Source organism: Suillus subalutaceus (genome assembly GCF_016647625.1).
Source record: "Suillus subalutaceus strain FC151 chromosome Unknown DFJ58scaffold_29, whole genome shotgun sequence".
NCBI lineage: Eukaryota > Fungi > Basidiomycota > Agaricomycetes > Boletales > Suillaceae > Suillus > Suillus subalutaceus.
Window position 1 is genome coordinate 325,770 of NW_024540278.1, and position 24,012 is coordinate 349,781.

The window sequence follows — 24,012 nt, forward strand, 5'->3', positions numbered from 1 at the left end:
ATCTGTAGAATACTTGCAGACTGGCTCTTCTTCACTTCCGCTGATATGGGCATCACCGCGAACGGGAGCGCCTTGGTTTTTTTGTATGACTGCCTCCCTTGGCATCCAATCGGGCTGATGTTCTCCTTGTTCGAGCCAGATTCAAGACGAGTGGAAGGCATAGCTAGTTGCAGTAGCGTATGTAGAAGAGATTGTGTATCACCAAGAGTTGGATGAAATCGACGGATGATTACTTGCAGTACCGAGGTCTCGAGACTTTATAAACCTGGAGCCTCATTGCACTGTGGATGCACCGCTTGCCATGGAAACGGTGGACTGTCCCTCGAGTGGTGGAAGTATGAACAATAATTCATTAACCGAACAAACCAGGCGTCCAAGGAACTATATCACCTAGTTGCCCCATTTGAGATACCACTGAACCATGTTCCACCGGTCTGTGGAATCTGTGGACGTGGCGATGGGCAAGCACACAAACAACTCGTTCAATGCCACAAGTTGCCAGTGATCAATGGACTGTCTCATGTTTGGTCGTGTTAGGAAGGGAAGGCGTTGCCAATTAGCACCAAACAACAGTTACGCTATCCAATGAGCACTACTTACTAGTATATATGTCATAAACTAACACCTGACAACCGATATCCATCGCGTGTTTTGGAATGTCACTGTTTGGTGATGCCTGGAATCAGTACGAACATGGCATGGATCCGGGACTGGGCATCCTGCCACATATAACACCTCAGTTCTTCGTCCCTCGAATGGTCGATAAACCTCAAGACCCCATAGTACATGCAATCGAGAGGGAGAAGGCCACAACTCTAGGGAAGCGCGATGCGCATAATCCTGACCCAAGATATATTACGCGCGCTCGAGATACTCCTGCACTTCCCTCGTTGTCACCAGAGGTGCTATGGGCAAAATCAGTGGCCGGTGGTGATCAACATTCAGTGAGAACTCCCTGTGTCGTGGTGTGAAGACTCAGTAATAAAATGTAGGATCAAGTTGTCTCTTGGGACGTCCTGCGCCAATCACACCCTAACCGTTCATACAACACTCCCTTCTTGACCGAACAGTCTTCCGATGTATCAGCTTCAGCACAATACCAGTCAGATTCATTTTTTTGCATTGTTAATGGCATAACAAATGAAACTTTTAGCATGCGACCTTTGCCGTTCGACCTGCGAGCAAGTGTAGTCCGTGTGAATGAACTTGAGCTGCTTGAGTCGTTGAGAATGACAATTCTCGGAACTTCGTCTTTTCTGCACACGTGGGATCCAGTTTCAGAGACGTTCTTGTCATTCGGAGGCGCAGAAAATCTACCAAACAAGCTAATTATCAGCGGCAAGGATGAGACGATGAGTAGTAGGTGAGCAAACAACTTTAGTCAACATGTTCAATTGTCTATTAATGTGATGACGTAGTCTCCTAAAGCGATTTTTAGATATTGGTACTTTGATGCGACGCTTGGAGGTATTCCTGAGTGTTGTACGAACGCGGTGGGTTCTACAATTCCCATCCATGAAATCACGCTGTCTAAATGAGAATGCAGACGCAAAGAGGAAAATGCAACGGTCCATGCTTTCTCGCATGCGCTCTCTGTGGTGCTCGTCTATCTACGTGACCAGCTTTCTCGTGGGCCTCTCTCTAACTTCTGCATCCCCGTCTCTTCGAAGACCCTATCTGGAACATGGTTATATTATGGGGATTTGGAAGAAATTGTCGTCTCTCTAGCATCACTTTGCCAAAGGGTACGTTCGCTAGCGTTTTCTCGTTTACTTCTAACATGCTCTATCAGGGCCTTGGACTGTCTCCCTCGCAATATCCGCGATCTACAATGAAACCAGTGGCTCTACTTTCTCGTATATATAAGTATCTCGATACCCATTTTCGCAAATCGTCTTCCCGGAGTTTGGTTGCTGTGTTCGCTTATCTCCTCACAATGTCCTCGAAAAACTACTTGCAGGCATTGTGTCGCTCAGTTTCCTACGCTGACAGCAATAGCCAGCGGGCAGCAATAAGTCAGCAGCCTCAGCGGACTGCAATCGGTCCGTTGGACATCGAAGACTTCGATCAGGCGTCGCCTGAGGATGATGGAGTTCTCTTTGCTGAAGATGATGAGTTGCCGTCTTTTATACCACGCGAGTTGGCGGAAGCATTGCCAGCCGCTCAAAAATCCCTCAAACTGCTCACTGCCGCACAACCCAGTCATCCTGTACTAAATCCCCCGGTGCGACGGCCGTTCATCACGTGGGTCTGGTCAACCAGAGACATTCAAGACTTATGGAGTACAGGGTCTCTTAGCGAGGCCGGTGATGTCGCGCCAACGATCGGCCCCCGCAGTCCCCCTGATCTAGCTTCGGCTGATAACAATCTCCATGGGTGCGGCTACCAGTCCGAACTCGTCGGTTTCCGGATTTTCGACCTGGAACCTGGCTCAAACGGAGGCAATACATTCAATGAGCACTCAATGCATGCCGCATTGGAAAGCTTCATCCTGTCCTTCCCACCCGTCCTCCCTTCAATCACCCCGAATCTGAGTCTCCTGACTAACCTGGTCTTTTCTCCGCTCATCTCACATGCTGCCTCCCTTTCTAGTGCACTATTATCGATATTCCTGGACCAGAACTCGTTCCTCTACGTACATGACCATCTGGTTCTACTTCGTTCACATATGCTCCTGACTTCCCCGTCGTTCAAATCACGACTCACAGCTGCTTTGTTCTCTGACACCGATGACCGCGAGGTTGTCGCCGGAGGCGGAAAATCATTCGCACTGTCACGCCAGAGGAGTAGATCTGTCACTGGAGTGGCTCAACATGGCACCAGTCGTTGGGCCGTCGGCTTAGCCCCGTTCTTGACAGAGCGAGGGACGTGGCCTCCTGGGGGTTCCGACCTTAGCTTTTTCTTGAGAACAGTCATCGTGGACTCTCAGGACACACGTTCATTTGACCCCGATGATAGCCAGCAGGAGCATGAACTCGGGTCGAGGCGCATAGCAGAAGAAGCTGAAGTTCGTCTTGGGTTCGCTATCAGAGACCTCGCCAGCGATACGGGACGCGAACGATGGCTCAACCCACTTTGTAAGCTATGGTTTCCTTATGCATTGTACGTACACACTAAGTCATCATACACACTTAGACATCGAGTAAGTAACGTCATTTTTGCTGCAGATCGAACATGCTTCATATATTTCTTCACCAGAGCATTAGACTTTCTGTATCTTGACTACAAAGTTCCTCATCCTTTGGACGTGATTATCACATCGGACACTGCATCCAAATACCAAAGGATTTTCTCGTTCCTTTTACGCCTGATCAGAGGTGAGCTACGGTTATCTCGTACTTCCACATACGTTCAACAAAATGGTGTAGTGGAATCTGCCATTCGAGCGGCCTTCCGCATGACGCATCAAAATGTACTTTTTCCGACCTTGAACCAATCCAGGAAACTCCTCACCTACTTCCGTTTCGTGGCGCATTCGTTCGTGACCACCCTCTCCGCGTATATATTCGATGTGGCAATTGGGGGCAACTTTGACGCATTCCTGGCTCGAGTAACTGCGTGTCGTTTGGGAACAAGCTCTGAGTTTACGGATGTCTTCTCGGTCGCTGAGGCTCACTCCGCTGTCTTGAACGACATTCTTAGTGCTTGTTTGATGCGCTCGGCCCAACGAGCAGCTGGTGACCTTCTTCGTGGGTGCCTAGAACTTATCCTAGAGCTCTGCGTTATGATCGGTGACCTCAACGACGGGCGGTTGCAAGAATACCAGGCGTCATCAGTTCTTGATGTACTCTTTACTGCATTTCGCGAGAAAATGTCAACCTTGGTATGTAGTTGACTGCTTTACATTTATGAAGCTAGTAGGCTGATTCCGGATCTTTCGGTTGCAGGCCAAAGTCTTAGAGGTCTTATTGGAGAAGGATTTGAAATCATCGCAACGCCAGGAACTCTTGCTTGCATTACAGGAACAAAGCGATATTCGCCACGCCCCGGGTGGTGTGGAGGCGTTACGCCACCTTATATTACGCCTCGACATCAACGAATGGTGGAAGAACTTGCATTCATAAAATAGTTGCGGTACAATGCAGCATGCAGTGATTTATCTAATATTACATGAGATGATGCGTAGTATGAGTTCCCGTACCGTATAAGACATAACCATAAAAAAGACAGACACTAGTAATAAGAAACAAATAACGCAAAATGTGTCTGAATGGCTACATGGTAGCACTGTGGTAACGAAGAGAATTTGCTTGGAGGTGGTGTTGAGTCGAATCTAATCTTCAAATGCTTCATCGAAAGGTTTATCGCCGCCCATGCCTGACGCCGACTTCGTTTTCGACTCTCGTGTGATGCGTCCACATTCCCTAGCCCATATAGCCCTGACTTCCTCCTCACGCACATCACTGGCAGCTGAGCCATCAGTCACACCCAGCCCACGCAGGACTTCATCCGCGCGAATGGTCTCCGCAAGCTTAATGTCTTGGCCTGCTGCAGCCCCCTTCGCTGCTCCACCGAACGATGCAGCTCGACTGAATGCACGACGACCAGTCTTCGACGGAGAGGCAGTTGACATGCGGGCAGACCTCGACGCCACGAGTCCTATGGTCTCTAGCATCCCTATCAGGTCTGAAAACTCGCTTCTGGAAACTGGAGTGAAGATGTCGTTATCTGCACGTGTGAGCACAGTTGAGTAGTATGCATGGAGTTGTGCAACGTCAAGCCCAGCAGTCCTTTGAGAAACGACAGAGCCTGCGCGCTTCACAGGGGACTTGGTAGGCGTTGAAGTGGTGGATGCAGAGAGAGACAAAGTGGCTTCCATCCGCTTTGATGCAAGAAGTATGCATAGGAGAGCCAGTCTGACTTGTAAGCCAAGACTACGGACCTTGGACACGGTCTCATTGCTGGTGGGGGATAGTGCCAAGGAAGATGAGGAGCGACCGCCACCAGTGGAAGGTAGATACGCCTTGAGGGCTGCAAGGATGTGATCCGGTTTGACGATGAGAGGTGGAGTGGTGAGAGGATTTGCATCTGCATCTGGGACCTTCGAACCCATGACAGCCAGGTCTATTGCCCCCCGAAGTACCTCAAACAAGGCTCGAACGTCGCCAGTTTGCGAGGCAATTTTTTTTGTGAGGAGAGTTAATGTTGAAGCAGGAAGGAACTTTTTGGCTTGTTCTGTTGCTTCTGGGCATTCCAGATTGTCGTAGAGAGGTGAGAGACGCGATTGCAATACTTGAAGAAGTTGTTGGGAAGAGTACGCTCCGAAGTGAAGAGTCAGAGTGCTGGAAGCTTCACAAGTAGACAACTGCGCCAAGGACGATGTAAGGGTGTGTGTGTTTGCAATTCCGATGATGCGGAGGGTAGACGGATGTTGTTGAGACATGGAGAAAATTGACGAAAGTGTTTGATTTGAAGACGCAATGTGGTCGAGCTCGTCAAGCACAACAATGCTGGGACCGAGGTCAGATGACGAAATGAGCAGTGGTGATAGTACATACCACTTATGATTTAAAGTAGAGAGTGCTTTCTCGACGGCTTGCTTGCCCTTGACTTTGCAAGGTTTCGTGGCATTCTTGGAAGTCTCTGTGCGGCACAACTCTTCGTAGAGACGATCCCATAGGGCATCCAGCCCATTCAAGGCCATGCAATTAATAGAGACAACTCTCAGATCGGACGTCCCTTCGGACTCCTCGAACGAACGGAGGACCGAGTTGACAAGCGCGGTCTTTCCAGTTCCAGGTGTACCGGAGATGTACAAGGACGAGTGTGTGCTGTCGCACCACGACGAGGTGATGAACTCCAGAATGCGTTGTCGTTCATCCTCTCGGCCAGCTATAGGAGATACACTTGTGCTGGTCGAACGAAGTAGTCCTCGAGCACGCGTGTATACAGGAAGTAGCAAAACTGGGGGTGTTGGTGGGGGAGTAGATATCACTAACGTGTGTATGGCACGCGGTGTGTCGACTACTACGTCATTCCGTGTCTCAATACGGAAGGGAGGTACGTTTTCCTTGTTTGAGTCTCCTTGCACGCTAGAGAGCGAGATACGGGCACGTTTCGATTTAGGGCTCTGTTCTGGGGTGAGCATGTGCTGCGACAGCGTTGCAATGTCGCTTGTCGTTGCTGATGGGACAGCCTTTTGGTCGACGTGATGAGCACGCTTTCCAAGGACTGAACCTTGAGAATGACCGTGTTTGCATGATTGGAGATTGAAAGTAACACGGCTTGTGTTGCGAATAAGGATGCCTAGAGAAGACTGATCGCTGCCCAGGTACTAGATGGATGTTGACAAGAGACTGGTGAATGGACCAGTTCAAGTTTTGACCTACTGTGGTCCGTGGCCAATTCGCATTATAGCGAGTTCCAAATTTCAAGCTCCGCTGATCACTCATTTCAACGCGACGCGCTTGGACGCGTAAGTCACCTGACCTTAATTCGCGTCGTGCTAATTAAAGTTTCGCGCTCATGACATTTCAAATTATTTCAACCTTCGGTTTACCAGCAGCAGTAAGTATGATCTAGTTACAGCGCAGCAGCAGAAATAGTTGGTTCTTCTGATTCCCACCCGGACCGCAGCTTGCGAATATTCGAAGTGCATCTTCCGGCATCATAAAGTGGCGTTTGAGTGGAATTAGTGTTAACCAAGTAGACCCTTCTGCATCTCGCACTAATGCTCGCCGCAGTACTCGGCACTCATGGGCACGCTTTTCTAACCGTTCTATTTCACCGCGTTCGTTGCTTCCCGCCCTTTCCTTTCCCTGGCAAAGCCCCACGGAAAATCTGGCCGTAAGCATGTCTCACTCGCTTCCACCCTTGGCCTTTGTTCTCGCTTTGCAGTCCCTTGAGGTTGCGGGCGTCGCTGTATACCTGCGAGAACCAGTGTAAGTTCGTATGATCCTACCAGCGGAATTTTCTCCTCATCATCGGATTAGATTTATGTTCCCTCGCGATAACGGGGATCATGGCGATAACGGGGATCAGGGTGATAATGGTGATGACAATAGTTCATCTACCACTTCGACCTCCACCAGTACGACCTCCACTCCACTAGTACAACCTCTTCTTCCACCAGTACAACTTCCTCCTCCTCCAGTACAACCTCCTCCTCCACCTCCACATCTACATCTACATCTCAGTCTAGCTCGAGCTCGAGCTCCACAGCTACTACATCGGGCACGCTAACCAGCTTCAGCTCGAGTTATACCAGTTCACCCAGTTCATCCCAGAACAATGGGTCTTCAACCACCAGTCAAGGGCTTAGCACTGGAGCACGAACTGGTCTGGCATTTGGGATAAGTGAGTTGACATTGTCCGAGCCTTACCCGAAAAATATTGACTCAGTGATTCCAGTGTTTCTCTTGATATTCTGCGCAATACTAGTGTGTTACTTAAGGAAGCGATCTCGTAGGGCTCGGGAGAGCCTCGGTTATGGACCTGCCCTTCTGCCCTCAGAAGTGGGTCAATACCGTCCCCCCCGACTCTGTTGCTTCAAGAGAGAGAGACCTTCCACCTCCACCCCCACCACAACTGGACACTGCATATCCCAATCTACCTGATATCTCGCACGCTTCATCCCTCTCAGCGATCTCAAGCGCCACTCCCTTATTGAGCGACGATTCGCATCTAAGTTCACACCCCACATCTACTTGGAACCGTTACAGCACATTGTCGCAGGCATCAGATCCTCAGCGAATAGTTACTCAAAATGCGCCTATTCTCCCAAACCCCTACGACGCATTCTCAGCACCCGCCCGATCTGCGTCATACACATCCACGGCTTCTTCTCCAACACATTCAATACCCCAGATTCCTGCGAGTGCTGCAATGGTGGGCACTTTTGCTACGCCTCTGGCTGGTAGCTCGAGCAACATCCAGCCCGAGCGCCGGCTTTCTGCGCTTCACACAGATATGACCCGACATCAGAAGCAACTTGAACTCGACCACAGGAAACGGAGTCTTGATGCTCAAGAAGCACAGGACCCTCCGCCGCAATATTCTTCCTGACCGTGAATCACGGACTATAATGCAATAATTGAACGCTTTCCCACTATTCTTTAACTGCTCTCATGAATACCTATGACCTGAACTCTGAACAGTAGTAGATTGTACCACAGTAAAGCTCGAGATCTCATCCGCAACTCGTTCCTATAGGTACTTGTTGCTCACTGATTGTTGTTTATATTCTTTCGGTTATTTTACTACCTTGCCATTGCCAATCGCTTCCTACGCTGCTGAGGCCGGAATCTCATACAAATTCAAGCGGTCCATCCTGTGCGAGAGGTAGCGGTATCCGCGACTGTGTACCTGCGTGTCGCGAGCAAGGCAAAGTGATGAGTGATGAAGAGCACCAAGTACGCTACGATCGAAAGCCCGAAAGACACTGAGCGGCTGACAAAGCTACAGTGCTACAGCTCCTACTCCACTCCTACCCGGGTCCCCTACTCCAGCGGCGTCGCTGTTCTCAAATGGGGACACTGGACTGGACTCGGTGGCTCTGGGTGGGACTATATACGTACGCCTGTCAGTAACACCCCTAGATGTGAGGGTTCTGACGAAGTTCCAGAAGGAAAGAATCAAATGGATTGTACTGCGGTGGTAGAACAAGAATGAAAGCAGGGAACAAAAACGGACGAGTAGTAATATCCCGGAAGAAGGCTCTGAGTCCGCTCTAGGCTGTCAATAAGACATTGTCATCATATTTGCTCAGCATGTGCGTCATGCGGCCGCGGGCATTAATCAGCGTAGGGTCTGAGTTTGGTCTGAGTACTAAGTAGTACAGACCCCGCACATCCTATCGACCAATTAGACTTGTATAAAGAAAAATTAAACTCGACGCATCAATACATATATAAACTCGTGTATGGTGTACTACTTCAGGCAACCCTCGGCCCGTGCTGTCTCTTCAGTTCTTCCTTCGCACAGAATCTCGAATTCAGCGCTCAAGTCTCTGTTGAACGATAACGATGACATTTGTACCTACACTTGCTCCACGAGCTAGCCGGACTACCACTCGATCCACTTCTAGTAGGTCCACCTCTAATACCCAGTCTAGCTCTAGAACTGGCACTACAGGCACGATCTCCAGCTCCAGCTCCACTTATCCAAACACAACTAGCACCAGTTCTTCAAGCTCGTCCCGGGTAGTGCTTAGCACCGGAGCGCGAGTCGGGATAGGATTTGGGATAGGTGAGCTGACATTTTACGAGCCTTACCCTCCAAAATGTTGACTTGTTTCTTGCTCGATCACAGCGTTCTTCTTGTTATTGTGCATAATACTGTTTTCCTACTTGAAGAGACGATATCAAAGAGCTCGGGAGATAGTCGGTTATAAGCCTGCGCTTTCGGCACCGGGAGGAGACCTTCCACCTCCACCTCGGCTGGATGTTGCATATCCAAATACCCAATACCCAATCTCAGCACCCGCTCGCCCTTCATCGTACTATTCTCCAGCATATGCAATACCCTATGAAACTTCGGCGAGTGCTGCAGTAATGACCACTTTGAATGCGCCAGCGGGCGATAGCTCACTGAGCAACCCTCAGCCTGGGCGTCAGCTGCCGGCGCTTCATGCAGATATAGCTCGACATCAGGACGAACTTGAACGGAGGAAACGGAGTCTTGATGAGGCTCAAGAACCGCAGGATACTCCGCCAAAATATTCTTTTTGAATGTCTTCCACGCAGACTATAACATGCAGAAAGATAGGGATTTGGTCAGTTTGGGGCCAAAGTCTGGGGCGGACTCGGGGGTCAGAGTTTGGGGCCTATCGGCAAGTCCGACAGAGTCCCGCTCGATGACAAAGCCAACCACCTTGCAGTGCGCTCGTGCTGTGCTGATCAGCGCCTCCCGCCTGCCCGCCAGCATGCAGTTACCATTGGAGTACTGTATTTATGCTCCGCTTCAAGTCTACCTTATGATCATGCGATACCCACTATCCTTCCCGCCCATCTTTCTCGTCTGCCTCCTTCCTGTGTCTCCTGCCCACCTGTTCCTCTTCCTGCATACCCGTGGACGGAGCCAACCATCCTCGAGACGCACAAGCAAGCAGGGCACATTCAAGAAGGCCTCTGGTCAAACTACCTTACTGCATGGTGCACTGCCTTAGATAGTAAGGTCAGCAAGAAAGTTGAAACACAACAGGCGCTTTTTTTGTCGCGCTCTTTGTTCACCCACTTAATGATTTGTTAGTTCTATCATAAAGACCTCCTATCCATATGTTTCGTACTTTGATTTGTCGGTTTTTTCACCTACACACGTGTCTTGTGTGGTACATGCAAACAATAACATTGGCTTCGTCTGCAATCACACGAGAGTAACAAGGCAAACGAAAAATTTCTAAGCATGATCGCACCTTGGGCATGAGCTCATGGAGAGGTCTTCTTCCAAGGTCAACCATGAGACTCATGACCAAGTGGTTAACAGATTATAAATCTGTTCCTCTTGGATGGTGCATGTTCGAAACCTGCCGACATTTTTTTTTTTCTATGATCTGAATGGTGCGTATCATAGTACAATAGCAGTCGTTTATTAGGAATTGCGTGTCTTCAAATACTCACTACATGTAGTGATATCTACTCTAACGTAAAAGTTCGGAAAGGACAGAAAGCCTAGCGGGAGCTGGAAGCAGACGAACTTGTTTGCCCTATGCATGAAAGACGCGGGAACCGCCTTGTGAGAACTGCAAAACAGTCGATGTCTGGAACATGTTCAACATCCAACGGAGAAGGAGATCTCTGTTACTAGTAGTTACACTGGTACTTCCGGTCTGCAACATTGCTGGAGTGGCTCTGTCGATCATATTGGATGTCCCTGCTGGTGGCGTGCTGCTACTTGAGGCACCAGCGTGGGCTTGCTGACGAGGAGGACGCGGTGGCTGCGCCAACTTATGCCCTTTTCCACTGTGGGCATTGGCGGTGCAATATCAGCATCACGATATGGATATCGAAAAGTTAGGAAGACTTACATGTTTGCCTCGTGTCGCAAAGACGTCCACAAGGGGAATCTGTGTAGGCGAGGAGTATGGCCCTAGGGAGCAGAGGAGCGAGAAAAGAGATGATTCACCATGTTCTTCATTCCGGAGTGTCGAGTGATGGTAGCAACGCAGTTGTTGTGTCCAGGTGGAGAACGTGGATTAAACTGTCAAATGATGGTGAGACGTGTACCGACACTAAGTACTGTACCATATGCAACTCTTGCGGAAGAACCCCCGATTATTGCCCTCGACGTTTGGCATACTGGCAATGTCGTACACACAGCAGAGCAGTTGAAATATAGTTCGAATCTTAGTATAACAACTCACATTAATAGCAAGGTTCGAAGAAGCGCGTACACGTGGCTCGCGTACATAGAATCAAACACTCGCGCATACCCCTAGTCGTGATTCCGTTCCTCGGCATCACTATCAGATTGTTCATTGTCAACTGTAGCCCCGCCACCTCCCCAAAAACCTATCCGACAGATTTCTCACAAATTGTATGGGCATCAGCTGAAACAATCGCATCAGCACCTTCGAACAAGCCAGACATCAAAAAGCAACTCACAGCGATATACTCGTCGTCGTCTTCACCTTCGTCCTCACATTCATCCTCGTGTGCCACTCCCTAGCACTCACCAAAAGACCAGGTATCTATTTCGCGGGCAAGATCAGCTCCGTGGGACTGGCATACAAAAAGATTTATTATTTTTGTCGAAGGATAAATGATGATATTGTTTGAACCTCGATCAAATTTTTTGACGTCTTCTAGTTCTTTCTGAACGGCCTCCAATGAAGGGAGGGTCTTCAAAGTTCGCTTTTGGTCATCGTTCAATTTTTCGTAGTCCGTTTTTGCATAACTCGTTATGCGAGACTGAAAGACATACGTCAACTACCTGGCGCCGAAGCCAGAATGCACAATAATAGTGTCACGTACTATCTTCTTGCTCAGAGCTTCTCAAGCGCTTCTGGAGATGTTCTACGACCGGATTAGATTTGGTGGCCAAATCATCAAAGGTCGGAGCTTCAGCTATTCCGCGTGCAAGATCAGCTTCGTGGGACTGGCACACAAAGCTTTATTGTTTTTGTCGATGGGTAATTGATGATATTATTCAAACCTCGATCAAATTTTTGACGTCTTTGAGTTCTTTCTGAACGGCCTCCAACGAAGGAAGGGTCTTCAGAGTTCGCCTTTGGTCATCATCCAGTTTTTCGTGATCCATTTTTGCATAACTCGCTTATGCGGGACTGGAAGACATATGTCAGTTACCCGGTGCTGAAGTCAGAATACACAATAATAGTGACACATACTATCTTCTTGTTCAAAGCTTTCAAGCGCTTCTGGAGCAGTTCTACGACCGGATTAGATTTGGTGGCGACATCATCAAAGATCGGAGCATTCAGAAGGTGCAACAAGTTCTGGGGTGACTGCGCCTTCCTTCACATCCGCCTCTTCTGGTGCTCTGTCAACCAGAGCAGCAGAAGTAGTATCTGGAATAATGACTGGAGCCTTCGGCAGGCCGCGAGTCTGCAGGTTTTGGCTTGTTTGATCGATGTTTTTTCTTTTGAGTTTTTGTCTGTGACGTAGGAGGGAGAGCATCGGGAACAACGCGGACATTTGGAGTATCGACCATATTGAAAAGTAGATAGTAGAAGATGAACTAGTGCAAGAGCGACAGTAAGGGAAGACAACTGAATTGTGCTCAAGAAGAGTTGTGCTACTTGGGGAAGCGCTTCTAAACATAATAGACCACTGACCGGTGACCTTCTTACAAGTTCAACAGAACTTCAACTAGTCGTAGTTTACGTTCTCGAGTCCGGTTATTTCACCTTGCCAAATGCCTACACTCGTACTGGCTTCGCCACTCGACTTGTCCGTCGTATATAAGCCAGGCTGGTCACGAGCCTATACAGTACTGCTGCGGTCCATCCTGATCTACAATTAAAGTCTAATTATAGTTCGGCTAATTCCCCCACTTGAGAGGTCAACGTCATATCCGAATATCGATAAGCTGATTGGCTGAAACAATCACATCAGCACCTTCAAATAAGCTAAACATCAAAAAGCAACTCACAGTAATATACTCGACCTCCACCTCATCTTCCTCCTCATGTCTGTCACTCCCTAGCACCCACCACAAGACCAAGTATCATATCATCCAGCGCCTCATCCTGGCATATCCGCCATCGTTTGCGCAAACTGCACCATACCACCAGGCAACTGCCTAGCCAGTCCAGGATTCGCATCGAACAGCGCTTCGACTTGCGCCCTGACGCCTGCGTCTGGGATGAGTCGTTCCAGCGCGCGCGCGCACGTCCTGTCGGCGAGAACGCACGCTGAAGATATCTTCTGCACCCGCAATGAAGGTATCGTTGTATCAGGAGGATGCTGTCAGTGGTGGAAGCGGATCGCATGCAAGTTGTTTGGCTAGCAAAACAGAGTGTGGGATGAACGGGGCGAGGTTCCTGAAGCTTTGCTCAAGGATGAAGATGTCGATAGACCGAGTGGCGAAGAGTTGTCGATGCGTACATTTAGAAGAACCGCTCGTGAGTTGGATTGGAGCGTTGGACGTTCAGCGACGGTCGAATTCCATTAGCGGTGCTTTCGAACCTATTTCACATGTGAAGCGAATTTCCAGAAAGTACAGATCTCTGAGCATAAAAATGTGGAGAACGCGTTAACTGCGTGGGTGACAGCTGTCAGTATGCGGGTATGTGACAAATCAATTCAACGCCAGTTTGAATCCGGAATGCTGTATCTGCGCAGCTCTGGAGACAATGAAATATCGCACTTGTCGGCCAGCAGCGGTACCAGCTCTGGGAAGGTTAGTATAGCCTGCTTCAGCGCGTCCGCACTGCTCTACTACTTCAAAATCAATACACCGCTGACCGTGCGATCAGAAAACTTACCTGCCTCCCAACTGCTTTTCCCTTGCGCAACGAGCGCTGGAATTCACTGCGGCAGATTAGTATGTACAGCTGCAGGAGAACGGGACATACGTCACGGTAACCTGCCGATGCCATAGCTTACGTCTGAGTCCTTCCAGCTGCAATCTCAGATCTACTTACAATCAAAGTCTAATTATAGTTCGGCTAATTCTCCCAGCTCGACGTCAATCTCTGAATCTCGATAAATGTTTACAAGCTTGAACACCACAAACAACTTGATAATGAAATGGGGCATGCAATGGGACCGAAGCTGCCGCTGTTTTCAAAAGAAGACACGTGGTGGACTGCGTATACGTAGGCCTCGGGCATGGCTCGGGTATGACTCGGACTCGGCGTACTGACCTACTCACATATAATTGAGCCAACGGCATGGCTTCTAGGCAGTTCTTCCCTCCGCATCGTCGAAGGAGTCTCAGGCTCGAGCCTCTCTGTTGAACGATAACCATGGCGTTGTCGTTGACTCCATTGACGCCACCACCACCGGCAGTCCCCACACCTACCGGTGGACCAGTGGTGATCACCACTCCAGGGGGGTCTACTACATCTGATGCCCAGTCCAGCACTACAGGTAGCTCTAGCTCAAGTCTCGCAAACACGGTGACAAGTACCAGTTCCTCAAGTACTAGTTCCTCAAGCTCCAGTTCCTCAAGCTCGTCCCAGGGGCCTAGCGCTGGAGCGCGAGCTGGGATAGCATTGGGGATAGGTAAAATGTCATTTTACATGCCTTTCCCTCCAAAATGTTAACTCGATTCCAGTGTTTTTCCTGATATTTTCTGTATTGCTGTACTACAACTTGAAGAGACGATATCAGAGGGCTCGGGAGAAAGTCAATGATGAAGCCTGCCCTTGCGACCTCGAAAGTTACTCAATACGTTCCCCTTCAATCTGTTGCATTTCGAGGGAGAAATCCTCCACCTCCACCCACCTCGGCTGAATACTACGTATCCGGCTTCAGCTGATATTCCGAGCGCCGCTCCTTTGTCGAGCCACGATTCCCATCGGAATTCATACCCTACATCTGCCCAGAACCGCTACAGCACATTGTCGCAGGTGGCAGACTCTCAGCGAATAGCTACGCAAGATGTACCCTACTCTCCCAAATCCCCAGCGGAATACTACGTATCCGGCTTCAGCTGATATCTCGCGCGCCGCTCCTTTGTCGAGCCACAATTCTCATCGGAATTCATACCCCATATCTGCTCAGAACCGCTACAGCACATTTTTTCAGGCGACAGACCCTCAACGAATAGCTACGCAAGATGTACCTACGCTCCCAAATCCCCACGACCCATTCTCAGCACCCGCTCGCCCTGCATCACAATATTCTCCAACATATTCAGTACCCCCATGATACTTCGGCAAGTGCTCCAATGATGGCCAGCTCTGATGTGCCAGCAGTTGGTAGTTCAAGCAACTCCCAGTCTGAGCTCCAGCTTTCGGCGCTTCATGCAGATATGAGTCGACATCAGAAGGAACTCGAATTTGAACACGAGAAACGGAGTCTTGACCAGGCTCAAGAACTGCAGGAGCCTCCACCACAATATCCTTCTTGAATATGCGCCACGCACTGTATCACGATGATCTGGCTTTTCCCCGCTTTGAATTATTTCTTCACACACTCTGACGAATGTTTATATAAAGCCTTGGACTTTAACAGCTCGGATTTGTAACTCTCACAGTAATCGATCGAGGCCTCAGCAGCTAATTTGTTCCTAAGAGGCGCTTATTGCTACTTAAGGAACTGTGAGTTCCAGACCTATGCAGTTTCTATTCTCCGGTAGTTTCACTTTGCCGATCACCTCCTACGCTAGCATTTCTCGTAGACCACACGATATAAAGTCGTTGATCCTTCGTTCCCAAACAATCATAGACCGTTTGCCTTGTATGCCTTTTTTCAGTTTTACCGATCTCCTGGTAGGAATGAACATTGATCGTAGTATGGTGTAGGCACTTCCGTATTTATGTCGTTCTATCTTCTACGTGTTTGGCACATTCACGACGGTTATTGCGCTGTGTTGTAACGCCATTGCCCATAGACTCGCGAAGGATGTTGTCAAAGTCCACTGTGCCAAAGAGTTGTAATAGTACGCCTGACATTCGTATTACCATCAGGCAGACATCTCGATAAAGTAGCGGATTTTATGAGCCAAGTAATGTATAAGGGAATTGGACTTGTGACTTGAGGAGCTCGACAGAATCTCGATTTCAGCCTTCCTTCGGATATGGAGCATCCGCGTGAGCTCTTTTCTGCGGGCACATTCAGTATCGAGTTGCGGTATGAAACTTACACCTGCCTCCATTTCGTGGGCACAACATCGGTGGGACGGCTGAGTACCGCGAGTGCCTGGGGAGGATAATGATATGGTTGAACTCACGGCGGGGAACAAAGCCCATCTTACCTTCTTCTCATCATGCAACGTGATCGGGATCAGCGTGTCCAAGTCGATTTCAAGGCTATGAAAGTGAGCCACTTCAGTAAGAACGGAGTTAGAAAGTCATCGGCATCTACTCTGCAATTTCAGATGCCCAGATGCCAAGCCATTCGATTCGTTTTGCTGCGAGTTTTTTGTTCTCATGTCGTAGGCTGTGGCTGCCGTACTTGTACACCGATAGGATGTCGAGTCCATACGCGTCACCATCGACAAGTGCAACGATTGGAATACTATTGACTGTGATAATGAGTACTTAGAAACTGCTGCAGGTTCGACTCACTGCTGCCGGAAGGTTGTCTGACAAGGTTTTCACGAGTTGTCGAGTAGCCACGTCAGGATATCCCTTACCCTGGAGGAAGTATATAAGCAGCAGCGCAGCAGTGTCATACCACTTAGTCACAGTGATTATGAGCCCGGGGCCGGGAAGCGACTTGATGGCTTGCAAACTGAAAACGACACAGTGTTTGAAAGACGGCCTAGAATGAGAACCAGATTCAACATCTACTGTAAGAAACAGCCTCCAGGAAATACCTCTTTTTCGACTACAAGAACCCATGAAATATCCCCTTTCAGCTCAAATTCGCTTCTATGGTCTCACCCGTAGGTATCAAAGTTCCCTGGCAACCACATTCAAAATCCGGGCTTGTCTCTCTGTAAAATAAATTCACCTCCAAGTCGTTAATAGAAATCACTTCGCCTTCGAGAAGGTGAATTGTCAGTCCAGTGCCGCATATAAGGCCCTTCGATGCAGCGCGCTAAAACAACATTCAAGGAATTATATCCGTGACTAGGTGACAGAGAGTTACAATTTTGAGGTCGGCCCGTTCTAGGCCCAATGTCACGGCAAGATCATCGATCAGCTGATGCTGTATGAGTACGAATGGCGACACTCCTAGTCCGTACTCAAAAAACGCACTCGATCAACAGTTCCCTGACTTTTGAAGAGGGGGACATCCTTGTAGTACATATCACTAAGAACACTGGTCAGCTTCTTCTTAGCTCCACTCTCAGGCTTCACGAAAGACAGATACCGCTTCGTTAATGGCACATTGTCGACTAAGGCTTGGTGAGCGAGGTCCATGACACGTAAAATCTGTGCTGTGTTTGAACGGTCATTGGGTAAAAACGAAGCCATCATGAAACGACTACCGGACCAACCGAATGGCTTTAGACTCGCTCCTCTTCGCTTAAGAGGGTATCGTATAACTCTGGTGCTAAAAACACGCATATCAGGGGACTACAATAGCAGATTGTGACCCGGGGTAAAGGCATTACCATTCGGAGGATGTTTTGTGACGGTCGGCTAACTGAAGCTCGATTTTGGGATATTTTGATCTGGAATTAATAGCTGCTTGAGAGCTTCTGGTGGGACGCTATATCAGCTCGTGGGTTTCGTAGTGAACCAGCGAGCTGTTCAAGAAACGACAACTGTTAGTCGTTCGATTTTTTGTATTGCCTCAAAGCTTATCGGATACGATCAGTAAGTAATGGGGCAGTTATATGAGACATACCGCAAAGAGTCCTCCTCGTTGTCTTCGACCGACTCCTCCGAGTCTGACTCTGCGCTTGGACATCCATCATCTGGACCATCGGATACGTTACAGTCGCTATCGCCCTTCAGAGACTTGCTCAGTTATGTAGTCAGGGAAATCTTCATCGTGAGCGGTCTCATTAGTAGCTGAATGCTGTAAAGCCGTGTCCGCATCGAGAATTGAAGCCATGGATGAAGACAAAAGAGCATTTAAGAATCAAGGTGACAGGGGGGCAAGTCGTGACGCGTAGATCACGTGCTCGCTAAATCAACGAACGGGAACCCGCCGTTCCCCACTAGATATCTTGCTTGCTCGTGAGCTCCTTGGCACATATGCAATCATATCCTGGCTTGTCTAGTTGCAGTTTCAAAGGGCAGTTGGGATCCCTCGTGTACAACTCGTGTTTCCCCCACAAAACACCACTATCTGGTTTGCTCAACTTGAGCTTCTTCAATACCACAACTTCTTGAAACTCCTCACCAACGCGTATGCGATAGCTCCCACTACAAAACATACGAGCACACCAACGTCTCCACTGCCCTGCCTCACTACTAATCTTACATACCAACCCTGTGACATGGACGAAACAAGAGCTCCACAGGTACACACGAATGCTACGACCGCTGGGATACAAGAGAGCATATGAATTCCCAGGTCGTGATGGGATATCGATCCTCAGAAAACGAGGCATGCCGGTATAGCACATGTTCCGTAAGGACTATCGCAGAAAAGACTTATGCCCAGTATGATAGTATCCAATGACGGCTGACTCAGGGATTGGCTTGTTAGCAATCACCGATAATAATATCTGGGACTCGCATCAAGGATGTCTACAAAAATAGTGCAAAACCTTTTGGCACCAAAAATGGCCACCGGTATCATACTTGTACACAAATCATGAGCGGAGTTGATGTTTGCAGCCGATGATACTCGCACTCCTTTTGAAATGACCGTCCAGGCACCAGCAACGAACCACGTAGCGACACCCACTGAAACTGGTACCTGCAGTTGGTGCACAGGTGCTGGGTGTACTGAGAGCGACCAAGGCAGTCACGAATTTCCCGGATGTGCCAATAGGTAGCAACACGCTATATAACAGGCCATCGACAGAAGAGCTGCCATCGAATCTTGCATTCCAAGCAGGCACATCAGAAGCTGCGGCTGCAAAACACAGCACCAAGGGCGTGAGCAGTCACCTTTACAAGAATGTTAGGCGCCACTAATAACAGGCTATAAGAGGCTTACATTAGCTGCGAAAACCCTGAGGTACATATAGATGAAAATTCTAGTACTGTCAGGATGTTAAGAAGAGTCTGTGGGAATGGTCCGAGGCTCGCGAGGAAGCATCAGGGCTATGGTATAGCCCACAATCAGGGGTCCATGAAACACCACTAGATGGACGGGCGTTGATTGCATTTTCGCGTAGTTGTGGATAACCGATGTAGCGGGGACATTCTGGCAGGCTTGTACAGGTCAATTTCGGAACAAAGTAGGTGTAGGCGGTTGGAATGGGTCAGCGGAGTGAGAGGCAGAGTGAGGGGTAGAGGTGGCAGGAGTCCGGGGGGTCACGATCGTACTGCCAGTGTAGCACTGTGTAGCACATGCGGCGCGGCCATCATCGAACATCGATCATCAGTCCTCCAGGCGATGATTTCGTACCTGCGAGTCAAAATCTGATCAAAAATCTGGATAATGCGTGCTGAGGTTATCCCACCAATGGATAATGCGGTATCCACAGAAAGTAACCTTTGAAGCCTGTCATTTTAGTTGCTGCATGGATATTTCCAACACGCCCTAAGAGTGATGACCCTGATGACGACAATCTCAAGGGTATCATCAAGGTGAGGGGACAAGGTTGCTAACGTTTGTCCACCAATGATGCTATTCAAGATAAGAAAGCCTTCCGAGGCGAAAACAATCAACACAGCTGGTATCATAGCACCGAGATACCTTGATGTTCAAACGTTCATCAGCAAATGGCATTGACAATCGCAAACTTACAAGCATACCCCCACGAGAACCTTGCTTGTACCATACATAGCTCGCATGCCAAGCTTTAGCCCGAAAATAGCCTAACACGTTGTCGAAGTCCCCAAAAACGCATACAAGAATAGTAAACTTACAAGAATACTGGAAACAAGCGAGACCTAGCTGACGACTATTCACTTCAAATTGGGAATGAATTATTAACACTTACACCATGTCGACAGCGGCAATGATAGCTATAGGGTCACAAACTTCCAGCACAAAAAATGCAGGTCCCACAGTATCAGTGCTGAATATAATCTGCAGGTGATACAAAGTAATTCAGCGGAAAGCACCAGGATCGAGACAGGACTCAAAACGCACACCAAGATATTCACGTTATAAGATAACCAAACGAAAAACATTTGGTACAACTGAGTCTCGAGACATTCCTCCATTGGCACCGGCGCGATGCTGATCCTAGTACCGGGTAGGAACGTTACAGATAGATACCACAGCCATATGTTCCCACTCACCCACGCGTTTCAGTTCCCCGACAAGAAAGCAATAAATTAGTACGTTTGAGGAATCCCTGATGATTGTCCTCCAAATTATTTCCCGCAGGTTTATTAGAGAATAGATTGGGCATGTAATTGCAGTTGGACTCTGCCTACCTCCACTCCAATGTGTCGGACTGCATTGTTTAAGCATTAGCAGCGATCGACCTTAAGTGTTTTGAGGTTTGCTCTGGTCTACGTCAGGAAATTTTTATTGACGCGTCGATCACGTGCCCAGTCAAAACCGATATTTGACATTTCATTGAACCCAAAGTACAAAACGAATAAGAAACGGATTGACCAGACAAGAATTAACCCCAGGGGGGAAACATCTATATCGAACCACTTGGGCAACTTTTTCCAGAAGTCTTCTTTTGCTGCATCAACTACCGCTCCAAATTCCACCCGACAGTGTTCGCACGTTTTCATGGGAGAAACCTCGCTGCTCAACAGGTCGTCGCGGATCTGCATTTGCTCTGCTTCGGTCATCGCGTACAGTGGGTCCGAGGTCCGATTACTGATGATGCCGTTGATATCTCGCAAAAGTTCGAACGTGATGGCCTCGAACGCAATCTGACAGGTCCTCTTGTTGACGGGGTGGCCATCCTTGCGACGTAGACACCATCGAGAAGGCTGTCTTCCTTCCAGGTTGTTGACGATGAACGTTGAGAAAAATCGAGAAGCTTGTTCGCGACCCTTGAGAACGGTCAGAAGATCGGCGTATTCTAATCTGACGTTTATGCCGGTGAACGGTGACACGAAACCAATCGCAGCCTCACTTGGAGAGGAACGGGTTAGGTCGTACATTGCGGATGGCAGAAGTGGCACGTGATCGATTTCACGAGCGAGGTTAATGATTTCTCTGATTCAAAGAGTGGTCAACGTTAAGTAGGCGATTAGTTAACTCGGCTAACATAGGGTGCGGCAGAGAATCGCGTGGTGTATAGGTACCATCTTGTCCAGTCACAGAGGCTTCACGCGTATCCCATTGAGTAAGGGTAGTAGGCCAGTAGTTGGAAAGTCCGCGTAAGATATCAGTCCGGAGATGGTGCACCTTGTACTTGGTTAACATGCGCAGGAGCCTGAGAGCGTTGGAAATCCCTCTGAATCATAAGTCACGAATGATCTATTGTACGTCAGCTAGAATGGAGAGTAAAAACGTATGTTCTAACATTCCATCATACATCGCTTTCAAGAAGTGCGTTACATCTGTAGACGGGTCTGGTAAGGTAAGGACTGGGCGGTCTTCGTGTGTCAGATTTTTGTCCAAGGAGCGCATAAGCTCATCCAGAACCTCGGAATGCCGTGCCAGAAGCCCTTGATGAACCAAGAAATAGGACATGCCAGCGAGCAAGATTATATTTCCGTCGTTGAAGTAAAGATCCGTATGTTTGCTCGCCATGTGCATAGTCATGTGCATATTGGAAGAGTGCCTATTGGTGCTGAAATCTGCCACATTCATGGCGATGATGTGGCTTATCTGGCGTGTTTGATGGCGAAGAGCAAAGATCGATGAATATGTACTTATGGCTTCAACCGTGGGAATTAGAATTTTCAGTCGTGAGGCTCGAGCTTTTGACTTAGTCTTTTTCAGCACAATTCAATCGTCTGCCCTTACTCTTACTCTTGCAATAGCTCATCTTCTACTATCTACTTTTCAATATGGTCGATGCTCCAAATGTCCGCGTTGTTCCCGGTGCTCTCCCTCCTACGTCACAGACAAAAACTCAAAAGAAAAAACATCGATCAAACAAGCCAAAAACTGCGGACTCGCCTGCCGAAGGCTCCGTCATTGTTCCAGATACTACTCCTGCTGCTCTGGTTGACAGAGCACCAGAAGAGGCGGATGTGAAGGAGGGCGCAGTCGCTCCTGAACTTGTTGCACCTTCTGAAGCTCCGACCTTCGATGATTTGACCACCAAATCTAGCCCGGTCGTAGAGCTTCTCCAGAAGCGCTTAAAAGCTTTGAACAAGAAGATAGTACGTGACACTATTATTGTGCATTCCGGCTTCGGCACCAAGTAGCTAACGTACGTGTTCCAGGCTCGCATAACGAGTTATGCAACAACGGATCACGAAAAACTGGACGATGACCAAAGGCGAACTCTGAAGACCCTTCCTTCGTTGGAGGCTGTTCAGAAAGAACTAAAAGACGTCAAAAAATTGATCGAGGTTCGAATAATGTCATCATTTACCCATCGACAAAAATAATAAACCTTTTTGTGCGCCAGTCCCACGAAGCTGATCTTGCGCGCGAAATAGCAGCAAAACGTGCAGATGCTGAAGCTGCAGAGGCTGTCAGAATTGCCGACTCTGTTGCTGCTGCCGAGGTAGGGAATTGATTGTAATCGACGGATTTTGTAGCTGAGTTCTTTCAGGCATCGTCAGCTAGCAGAGCCTCTGCTATACTATCTCTAATCCGTTTGCATGCATGTCTCTCAAATCGCCAGCCTCTTCCGGTTGTTCTTGATTTCGATGAAGCCGAAGGGGAAGCAATATTTTCCGTTTGCTCGACCCTCCTCACCGAGGAGTCAGAATCCAAGCAAGCAATACTGTCTGGTCTGCTCTCTGGACAAGGCGACTTCAATGGTGTTTCGTGTAAGAACATCCCTCGGACTCAACAACCTAGGATTAAACTGACAGTCTGATAGATGCAAGGCTACTGGATATCGTGCAGTCCTTCCTCAACCCCCCACGTGAACCGACACCTTTACCGGCAGAACCCGATGCAGTAACGGAAGTTGCTTCTGAGCCTTCAAGTAACTCGCACACTGAATCTCAACCCATTGCTGGCATTCCCACTGCCAGTAGTCTGAGTGGCACTGGTAGCTTCCATTTCATGCAAGCGAGCGAGCTTGAGTCCGCTAATGACCTTGATGATACTGCTGAGTGGGTTGAGAAATCTGAGGTTGAAGTGACGCAGAATGGTGTTCTCGAGCATGAAGAACCTACACCTTCAGCTGCGGAAGTCGATGTAAGTTAGATGTTCGCCCAAAGATATAGTGCGCTTTGGATTATAATGACCATTGATTTCGCAGGGTATACCTGCGCAACCCATTGATTGGGCTGAGGCGGACGAGGAAGGTGGTCTGCCATCGATCGCAAACCTACAAGCAAGTTTTGCCCCTTCAGGATCAGCCACTCCTGTTGCTGAACCTGTACCTGCACCTGTGAATGGCGTCGAAGCTGTCGCTGCCACTGCCCCGGAGCCTGAAAACGATGGCTTCACACATCCACGAGGTCGCGGACGTGGCAGAGGTTACCGCGGTGAGGGACGTGGTGGGCGTGGTGGCTACCGCGGGCGGGGTGATTTCCGTGGCGGCGATCGAGGGAACTTCCGAGGTGGTTACCGAGGCGGCGAGCGCGGTGGTCTGTCTTGATGATTTTGTTCACAATATCCACTCACTCCATTTTCGTAGGTTACCGTGGTGAACGAGGCGAGCGGGGTGAACGTGGCGAGCGGCCTGAACGTGGCGAGCGGCCTGAACGTGGCGAGCGGCCTGAACGTGGCGAGCGGCCTGAACGTGGCGAGCGGGTTGAACGAAGCGAGCGGCCTGAACGTGGCGAGCGGGTTGAACGAAGCGAGCGGCCTGAACGTGGCGAGC

At 48.9% G+C, this 24,012-nt stretch overlaps 10 protein-coding genes across 10 annotated transcripts; 5 read left to right on the forward strand and 5 right to left on the reverse strand.

Annotated features, from left to right (window-relative positions):
* Positions 1–609: 609 nt before the first annotated feature.
* DFJ58DRAFT_251741 (Spc98 family-domain-containing protein) lies at positions 610–4,169 on the forward strand. Its single transcript, XM_041379475.1, has 10 exons — positions 610–944; positions 993–1,102; positions 1,154–1,363; positions 1,419–1,493; positions 1,547–1,745; positions 1,793–3,077; positions 3,136–3,142; positions 3,199–3,317; positions 3,369–3,823; positions 3,888–4,169. Exons 1-10 carry the CDS (start codon positions 657–659, stop codon positions 4,062–4,064), a joined length of 2,925 nt encoding a protein of 974 aa, XP_041246122.1. The 5' UTR covers positions 610–656; the 3' UTR covers positions 4,065–4,169.
* On the reverse strand, positions 3,888–6,351 carry DFJ58DRAFT_251739 (P-loop containing nucleoside triphosphate hydrolase protein). Its single transcript, XM_041379474.1, has 2 exons — positions 5,499–6,351; positions 3,888–5,450 (listed from the first exon to the last, which is right to left on the reverse strand). The coding sequence occupies exons 1-2, from the start codon at positions 6,086–6,088 to the stop codon at positions 4,274–4,276; spliced, it is 1,767 nt and encodes a 588-aa protein (XP_041246123.1). The 5' UTR covers positions 6,089–6,351; the 3' UTR covers positions 3,888–4,273.
* Positions 6,352–6,695: 344 nt separating this feature from the next.
* Positions 6,696–7,278, forward strand: DFJ58DRAFT_251756 (uncharacterized protein). The gene is made up of 2 exons (XM_041379476.1): positions 6,696–6,881; positions 6,933–7,278. Exons 1-2 carry the CDS (start codon positions 6,793–6,795, stop codon positions 7,180–7,182), a joined length of 339 nt encoding a protein of 112 aa, XP_041246124.1. The 5' UTR covers positions 6,696–6,792; the 3' UTR covers positions 7,183–7,278.
* DFJ58DRAFT_251762 (uncharacterized protein) lies at positions 7,279–8,171 on the forward strand. The gene is made up of 2 exons (XM_041379477.1): positions 7,279–7,296; positions 7,351–8,171. Exon 2 carries the CDS (start codon positions 7,429–7,431, stop codon positions 8,002–8,004), a length of 576 nt encoding a protein of 191 aa, XP_041246125.1. The 5' UTR covers positions 7,279–7,296; positions 7,351–7,428; the 3' UTR covers positions 8,005–8,171.
* A 792-nt stretch (positions 8,172–8,963) lies between these two features.
* DFJ58DRAFT_725776 (uncharacterized protein) lies at positions 8,964–9,668 on the forward strand (the record flags this gene model as incomplete). Its single annotated transcript, XM_041385288.1, has 2 exons — positions 8,964–9,186; positions 9,250–9,668. The coding sequence occupies 2 exons, from the start codon at positions 8,964–8,966 to the stop codon at positions 9,666–9,668; spliced, it is 642 nt and encodes a 213-aa protein (XP_041246126.1).
* A 1,965-nt stretch (positions 9,669–11,633) lies between these two features.
* On the reverse strand, positions 11,634–12,347 carry DFJ58DRAFT_251797 (uncharacterized protein). Its single transcript, XM_041379478.1, has 4 exons — positions 12,284–12,347; positions 12,091–12,220; positions 11,910–12,033; positions 11,634–11,846 (listed from the first exon to the last, which is right to left on the reverse strand). The coding sequence occupies exons 2-4, from the start codon at positions 12,193–12,195 to the stop codon at positions 11,797–11,799; spliced, it is 279 nt and encodes a 92-aa protein (XP_041246127.1). The 5' UTR covers positions 12,196–12,220; positions 12,284–12,347; the 3' UTR covers positions 11,634–11,796.
* DFJ58DRAFT_251834 (uncharacterized protein) lies at positions 12,284–12,998 on the reverse strand. The gene has a single exon (XM_041379479.1). The coding sequence runs from the start codon at positions 12,714–12,716 to the stop codon at positions 12,357–12,359; it is 360 nt and encodes a 119-aa protein (XP_041246128.1). The 5' UTR covers positions 12,717–12,998; the 3' UTR covers positions 12,284–12,356.
* A 3,031-nt stretch (positions 12,999–16,029) lies between these two features.
* DFJ58DRAFT_725777 (Spo11/DNA topoisomerase VI subunit A) lies at positions 16,030–17,434 on the reverse strand (the record flags this gene model as incomplete). Its single annotated transcript, XM_041385289.1, has 8 exons — positions 16,030–16,168; positions 16,210–16,265; positions 16,321–16,375; positions 16,431–16,583; positions 16,634–16,650; positions 17,022–17,108; positions 17,160–17,213; positions 17,270–17,434. 8 exons carry the CDS (start codon positions 17,432–17,434, stop codon positions 16,030–16,032), a joined length of 726 nt encoding a protein of 241 aa, XP_041246129.1.
* A 3,119-nt stretch (positions 17,435–20,553) lies between these two features.
* Positions 20,554–21,937, reverse strand: DFJ58DRAFT_905404 (uncharacterized protein; the record flags this gene model as incomplete). The annotated part of the gene is made up of 4 exons (XM_041394954.1): positions 21,580–21,937; positions 21,322–21,489; positions 20,724–21,269; positions 20,554–20,602 (listed from the first exon to the last, which is right to left on the reverse strand). The coding sequence occupies exons 1-4, from the start codon at positions 21,867–21,869 to the stop codon at positions 20,554–20,556; spliced, it is 1,053 nt and encodes a 350-aa protein (XP_041246130.1). The 5' UTR covers positions 21,870–21,937.
* A 36-nt stretch (positions 21,938–21,973) lies between these two features.
* On the forward strand, positions 21,974–23,985 carry DFJ58DRAFT_777566 (uncharacterized protein). The gene is made up of 6 exons (XM_041389567.1): positions 21,974–22,387; positions 22,451–22,579; positions 22,639–22,737; positions 22,786–23,005; positions 23,059–23,381; positions 23,446–23,985. Exons 1-6 carry the CDS (start codon positions 22,070–22,072, stop codon positions 23,785–23,787), a joined length of 1,431 nt encoding a protein of 476 aa, XP_041246131.1. The 5' UTR covers positions 21,974–22,069; the 3' UTR covers positions 23,788–23,985.
* Positions 23,986–24,012: the final 27 nt, after the last annotated feature.

Bases quoted from the DNA above. Each gene is read 5' to 3' on its own strand.
- DFJ58DRAFT_251741 (XM_041379475.1), top strand. From the start codon at position 657: ATGTCACTGTTTGGTGATGCCTGGAATCAGTACGAACATGGCATGGAT. The intron at 1,364-1,418 runs GTGAGCAAACAA...GTGATGACGTAG, and splicing joins GATGAGACGATGAGTAGTAG to TCTCCTAAAGCGATTTTTAG. The intron at 1,494-1,546 runs GTGGGTTCTACA...ATGAGAATGCAG, and splicing joins CTGAGTGTTGTACGAACGCG to ACGCAAAGAGGAAAATGCAA.
- DFJ58DRAFT_251739 (XM_041379474.1), bottom strand. From the start codon at position 6,088: ATGCTCACCCCAGAACAGAGCCCTAAATCGAAACGTGCCCGTATCTCG. The intron at 5,451-5,498 runs GTATGTACTATC...CCTCGGTCCCAG, and splicing joins TCTACTTTAAATCATAAGTG to CATTGTTGTGCTTGACGAGC.
- DFJ58DRAFT_251756 (XM_041379476.1), top strand. From the start codon at position 6,793: ATGTCTCACTCGCTTCCACCCTTGGCCTTTGTTCTCGCTTTGCAGTCC. The intron at 6,882-6,932 runs GTAAGTTCGTAT...TCATCGGATTAG, and splicing joins GTATACCTGCGAGAACCAGT to ATTTATGTTCCCTCGCGATA.
- DFJ58DRAFT_251762 (XM_041379477.1), top strand. From the start codon at position 7,429: ATGGACCTGCCCTTCTGCCCTCAGAAGTGGGTCAATACCGTCCCCCCC.
- DFJ58DRAFT_251797 (XM_041379478.1), bottom strand. From the start codon at position 12,195: ATGGATCACGAAAAACTGGATGATGACCAAAGGCGAACTCTGAAGACC. The intron at 12,034-12,090 runs GTTTGAATAATA...TTTGTGTGCCAG, and splicing joins ACGTCAAAAATTTGATCGAG to TCCCACGAAGCTGATCTTGC. The intron at 11,847-11,909 runs GTACGTGACACT...TATGTCTTTCAG, and splicing joins AAGCTCTGAGCAAGAAGATA to TCTCGCATAACGAGTTATGC.
- DFJ58DRAFT_251834 (XM_041379479.1), bottom strand. From the start codon at position 12,716: ATGTTTAGAAGCGCTTCCCCAAGTAGCACAACTCTTCTTGAGCACAAT.
- DFJ58DRAFT_777566 (XM_041389567.1), top strand. From the start codon at position 22,070: ATGGTCGATGCTCCAAATGTCCGCGTTGTTCCCGGTGCTCTCCCTCCT. The intron at 22,580-22,638 runs GTTCGAATAATG...TTTGTGCGCCAG, and splicing joins ACGTCAAAAAATTGATCGAG to TCCCACGAAGCTGATCTTGC. The intron at 23,382-23,445 runs GTAAGTTAGATG...TTGATTTCGCAG, and splicing joins CTTCAGCTGCGGAAGTCGAT to GGTATACCTGCGCAACCCAT.